The 6000-nt window shown below is 51.9% G+C and overlaps 2 protein-coding genes across 2 annotated transcripts; one reads left to right on the top strand and one right to left on the bottom strand.

The window, feature by feature from the left end:
- Positions 1-331: 331 nt before the first annotated feature.
- Positions 332-1196, top strand: BDZ83DRAFT_749838 (uncharacterized protein; the record flags this gene model as incomplete). The annotated part of the gene is made up of 2 exons (XM_060513826.1): positions 332-458; positions 658-1196. The coding sequence occupies 2 exons, from the start codon at positions 332-334 to the stop codon at positions 1194-1196; spliced, it is 666 nt and encodes a 221-aa protein (XP_060367848.1).
- A 1123-nt stretch (positions 1197-2319) lies between these two features.
- BDZ83DRAFT_790314 (major facilitator superfamily transporter) lies at positions 2320-4370 on the bottom strand (the record flags this gene model as incomplete). The annotated part of the gene is made up of 3 exons (XM_060515711.1): positions 2320-3766; positions 3827-4109; positions 4181-4370. 3 exons carry the CDS (start codon positions 4368-4370, stop codon positions 2563-2565), a joined length of 1677 nt encoding a protein of 558 aa, XP_060367847.1. The 3' UTR covers positions 2320-2562.
- Positions 4371-6000: the final 1630 nt, after the last annotated feature.

Genomic DNA, 6000 nt, shown 5'->3' with positions numbered 1-6000 from the left:
ACCTAGGCAGGAATCAGGCTTCTTGTCCACCTGCACACTTCTTCTAGAACAAGTCAACGGATTTCATTGTGTCCCACAAGCAAACGCAAAAAGTGAGAATATCTTCAACAAACCACCAAACAGACGCGATGGTATAAACATGGACGGTACAGTCCCCACTGCAACTCTCGCTCCTTCCGTATTGCATCGTTACAGACAGCCCCATCTCATCAAACGCCGCATCCGAGTTCCGAAAAAGAAGCACCGTCGCTACACTCGATCCAGAATATTCCCAAAACAGGAAAGTCACATTCTCGCGATAGCATCTCGAGATAGCACCCCTAGCATCAGCATGTCTCGTTCCAGCTCCGGCAAGGTCAGCGCTTCCTCGGGTTTTACGGCCAACCTCAACCCGTCCGCTCAGCTCTTCACCCCCACGCGCGTCGATAGTTCTCCTGCCAGTACTCCAGTTGGTCACGGTATGTATATGCACATTTTAGCCAAACACGGACATCTCAATCATCCTCCTTCTCACATGAGAGGCTTCATTCCCCGCGATTTCACGTGCCAGCCCCACCCCCACCGTTTGACCACGTCGATCAGCAACCCGGATCTTCACATGGACATGGTGCCATCCCACCATCTTCATCGCAACATAACGCTAACCCCAAATCGCAGGCGATCTTGCTTACCACCAGGCCAAAGCCGTTGAGGCTGCAAACATGGCGGCAGCTCAAGGTATGCCTTATCCTGGCTACGATCCTACCCACCCTCTTCAGCCTCCATACCCGCCTCACCCATTCTACCGTCCTTCCCATTACGGCGCGCCTCATGCGGGTCATGCAGCTCCAATCCCTCCTTCTCATCCCGGTCTCAACTTCCGTCCTGACAGCAATCTAGGCTCTCGGCCTCCCGGCTACGGCCCTGACGATCATCGCTCTTCTCCAGTCGATCCAGCAGCTGCTGCTGCTGGCTATTCGAACTACAACTCGTACGCTCAATACTTCCAACACACCCCTCCCGGACCTTCTTCTACGCCAGGTTCGGCCGGTCTCTCGGCCGGTCCCTTCAACCCTACCACCCCGCCCAACCGGCACAGCAGACCCGGCCAAGCTGACCCCACTCCGCCAGCGCATACGTTTTCCGATGATGGCGAGTTTTACCCCGGCACTGATCCAGGCCTGAAGAATCGCAACCACGCGTCAAACTCTCAGTGAGGAAGTTGGGAAATAAGGGGGGGATCGTCGAGTTGGAGGTCGTACCGTTGCTACATGGTGAGGCTGCGGATGCCAGGATGGTTCCCTTTCGTTATCTCGTGGATGTCGACAAGTGATGCTGTGAAAAGGCGATGAAGTCACGTCATCGGACCGCAGAGATTTGCACTTGATCTCCTTGTCTGTCAGGTCTCAACTATGATCAATACCCGACTATTGCTTTATGGCTTATTCTAGTCCCGCAGAGCCACGACACATTGGACCTCATGAAACGTAAAGAGATGCTACTTACATCCAAAAGGTATACTCAATCTCTCATGTGCATCCTTGAGGAATGCGCTTTATTCTGAGTAGGCAGCTCGGTGTTCGTCCCGGATCGTCAAAAGTTTGACCATCTAAAATACGACCCTTACACAGGGTAAGGTATGATCCAACTTCGGTTCTTGCAGTTTAGGGATATGGTATGATGAGTAAAAATCATGCTCCGTGATTCTACCTAGAAACCAAGGGTATATCACCCCAGCACCCCATGAGAAACGAACTTGAATAGAATATGAGAGATATCTGCTACCCTGACCTAGTCCTGAGTACAAGAGCAAGTCCTCGAAGTCAATAATGAATGAAAATCTCGGTCCTTCCCCGTACTTTCAGGACAATGAGGATTTAAATTCATATACGTAAAGTAAAGTGAGATAGATGCACTGGTTCTCAAGTAAGTTGTGGCCTATTCTTCGAGGTTCGCCCTTTTAGGGGGAGTTGAATCTAGATATTGAACGCTTTGGGAAAGATCTTCTACAGAGTAGAAACCGGCGGATGCTCTAAGGGCTAAGGGCGGTGTCAGCGTAGCAGTAGCACCTGACGAATACAAATGATCACGTGGGAGTATACGTCAGGTAAATGGGTGAGGGTGGGTACTTGATTATCTTCTCCTTCCCCTTTCACCAAGTGATTTGGGGAGCGTGGTCGAGGGGTTCAGGAGGCGCCAGTGGAATCCATTCTTACTCGAGATGCGTGAAACCAACGCTTAATCTTCTGTTCGATTCCCTAAGTAGAATCAAGTTTTTTTGTTTCTCATCTAGACTTGCCATACCTCTTGGCAGCGCAATGGTGGATGAATTGTTTAATCCTGATTCTGTTTGGGACGTGTCTGACACAGACTAGATTGTAGACTAGGTATTCAATTCTTCCGCAGCCCGTCTGTTTCATTTGAACCATCGTTATACCACTGTCGGACTTCAAAGCTGAAGACAATCAAGGACAAGTGAGACCAGGACAGGCACGCCATCTTGGTAGCGCCGTGAACTGGACAGCTGCTCTCCAACAGATTTGTCTTGTCAAGCCTCAAGGGCAAGCGCCTCCTCTCACAACCTTACTTAGACGCCTTCGCCCTCCCAAAGTCCAGCTTCTCCCACTTCATAAAACAGCCACTCAGAAAAGCCACAGCTCCCGCCGCCACAATTACAAATTGCATATCAGCAATCACACTCGCCACATCCTGAACGGCAATCGCAACCACCCGACGATCCGCAGCCGTCCAAATCTTGGAGTCGAGACCAGCCAATGCTTCCCGAATATCGTGATCGTTGTATCCGAGCCCTGACAGCGACGCATGAAGACGGTTGAAGCCGAGGTTCGAAAAGACGCAACCAGCTAGGGCAAGTGTGACTGAGATACCGCCAAGCTGAACCATGATGAAGAGAGCGGTGACGTCGAGACGACGGTTTGCGGGTACGGCCTGTGTCATGATGGCGACTCCGGTCTGCCACATGCATCCGGTCCCCGCACCGATGAGGGTGCTGACTCCCATCACTCGGGCCTCAGAGGTCTGAGGTGTGATTTGAGTTTGAAGACCGGCGCCGATCATTGCCAGTGCACCACCTGCCACGTAGAAGGGGGCGTATCGGCCTATGACTGGTATCATACCGGCCATGACGATTGTGAAGATGATGAAGGTTAAGATGAAGGGAAGTATGCGGACCGCGGCATCGACTGGCTCGACTCCCTTTGTGAAGGCAAAGAATAATGGTGTGTAGTACAAGGCGATTCCGTAACAGCTGCCGGCAGCCATTGTTCCAAGGCCGACGAGAGCGACGGTTCGGCTCTTGAGGAGGTCTGCTGGGATCGCTCGGTTTTCCTTGCTAGTGAAAAGACAAAAGTATTGCTGCGCAATATAGATGGCGTAGATTACACCCACGAAAACCCAGGCCACGATCGCTGAGTGAGACGGCCACTCCCAAGTGGAACCACTGAAGATGAGAGCGGAGCACAAAAGGATGAACCCGGTCATATGAAGGGCGATACCGAGCCAATCGATGGCAAGGAGACCGCCGACAAGGGGCATATTGACGCCAACCTCGATGGGAGGCAGAGCTACGAAGTTGAGGACAGCGATGACAGCCAAGATGGGAAGATTGAGGTACATAGCCCATCTCCAAGTAGCACTTTGGTTCTCAGCGAAGGCTCCTCCGATAACGGGGCCTAATGTCAGTCCAATGGCCCACGAGACAGCCATGACACCTTGGACACGAGGAAGCTCTGATGGAGTCGTGAGAAGGACGTTGACCAAGATGCAGCTACATCACATTGTCAGCCAATGAGGATGTAGTAAACAAGATAACCTGCACGTTACTTACAGCTGATAGATTCCAGCACCTCCAACTCCTGAAACCGCGCGACCGATGATGACGGAGTTCATGCTGGTGGCGGAACCAGACACGGCTGCACCAATGAGAAATATCAAGGTGTAGGCGACTATCTGCAGCTTTACATGGCCCAAAAGCGCCAGCTTGCGGACGAGGGGAACCATGCAGACTTGGGTTGCCGTGTAACCCGTCGCAACCCATGGGAGGAGATGGACCTGGCCAAAGGCCTCGTAGATCGGTGGTTGGATGTTCGCAATGTTACTAACATCGTATCCTAAATGTTGACAGTAGAAGTTAGCTAGTGTCTACAGGTTGTGTAAGATTGAAAGAAACGGGTGGCCTCACCAAGCAGCATGCCTCCAAGGAAGAAAGCAGACTGTATGCATGGCCAACGCCAGGCCGCCATGCCATCTCTGGGATGTTTGTTTGGCGACGCTCCATCGATGACTTCCTTGGTCTCTGGAAGAACGCTGCCTGTGTATGAGCTCCCTCGCTCAACATCACTCCCGGCTGCGGGCTTTGTGTCTGTCTCCATAGCTTCCAGGCAACCTTGTGTGATGTAGGTGGGTATGGTCTTCTGAGCTTCGTGTGAGAGGGCCAAAGCCAAGCCGCAGAAGTAGACTGTGAGACGGTAAAAAAAAAGTTGCTGCAGTGTCTGAAGAGAAGAGAGAAGATCGAAAGACAACGGGGCACAGTCTTCTGCATATAAACCACGCACTCTCTTGTCGGAGAATTGGCATCTGCCTGGGCAAGGCAAGGACGTGCCGTTACTCTGCTTTGCTTCGGACGGGAATCGCGGCGCGCCACACCCATTCAATCCTTACCGCCCGCCCGTGTCCTGCTCTGCGCCGCTGCGGCATGCAGTTTGCTTCAGCCCGCCCCCGGGAAGGGCCCCCAATGGCAACCGAGTTGCAACGCCCAACGCATTGTTTTCCAGCATCGAAGTTGCAGTGAAGTTCTATTTAGGTTGAGTTACCGGGGGTGGACCCAAAAAGCCGTGTGATGAGATCGAACAAACAAACCAAATATGGCTGTACGTCCGGATCACAAACGGCGGCAACAGAGTTGGAACCAACGAAGAAAAATTTGACGTGCTCTCTTTATCCCGGTGCTGTGCCACACTTTGTTTTGCAACCAACAACGCAACAATTCACCCACAGGCAAACACTCTTCTTCGATCGAGATAAGCGGTCAACAATGCTCAAGTCAAAGATCGGAAATCGCAGGAGCCATAATTCGTCGTACAGCCTGATTTGGTTGTCGCGAAGAGCCCAACATGCCAACACCAATTAAGCCTCAAGTGAAGTCGACAGGCTCACGTCAGCCCCGCAATCCAATCTACTGGTAAAGCGTCCATCCATCCTCTCGAACTTTGACGTGTCGATAGGGCCACGGAAGGAGCCTCGTAGAGCCGGTTGTGGTAAGATTGCCCTTCCTTAGCGGCCGCAACCCCCGGCTTCCGACCGCGTGCCCACCTTGGTTGGACCGCTGTGCCGGCAGGAATCCATGCAGTGAGCTGCAGCCAGGTATTTGTTGGCCCTCTCCGACTTCAACGAATTGTAGGAGCCGCCAGGTTGTATTTGTGCTATTCCAATCTCGCTGATCGTCCCATGTCGGGCGGCTGAAAAGCCTTGGCGGGGGCAGAGTTGGACTGAGTTCCAACGGCAATACGAATACTCGTCGTGTGAGTTGCTGAGGGTTACCTGCAGTCGCGAATTGCTCTATGGTGGGATTTAATCAAAAGCCAATGAATTCGAAAACCAACGATATCCTCTTGTCGTCCTCGCCTCGCCTCTATTGGTTTATGTCAAGTTTGCCTAATCTCGTCCTTCTTAGGGGGTCAGGAGGACAGGATTACCAGTTGGAGGAACATGGATGATACAAGGTAGAATACAAAGGAATTCTTAGACCCCAACTGATCCGAGCCAAATCGGACGCAATCATGGTTTAAATACAATATTGACTTTACGACCTCAAGTCCACTTCTTGAATTTGAAATTTAAGGTCAGTCACAATGTCTATTTCTTTCTACCTCACCGAAAGCAAACAAAGCCAAAGAGGCAGGGCACATGTACGTAACAAAGTCCCCAGCGCCGCGAAGACGTCGGCGCAAGTACCCCACTTTCGTCTAAGCTTCCGCGTCCCGCTCCATCATCCGGTGTTGT

Source organism: Colletotrichum acutatum (genome assembly GCF_030867785.1).
Source record: "Colletotrichum acutatum strain CBS 112980 chromosome Unknown BDZ83scaffold_22, whole genome shotgun sequence".
Taxonomy (NCBI): Eukaryota; Fungi; Ascomycota; class Sordariomycetes; order Glomerellales; family Glomerellaceae; genus Colletotrichum; species Colletotrichum acutatum.
Note: the sequence above shows the minus strand (reverse complement) of the source record. Positions and strands in the feature narration are given on the sequence as shown.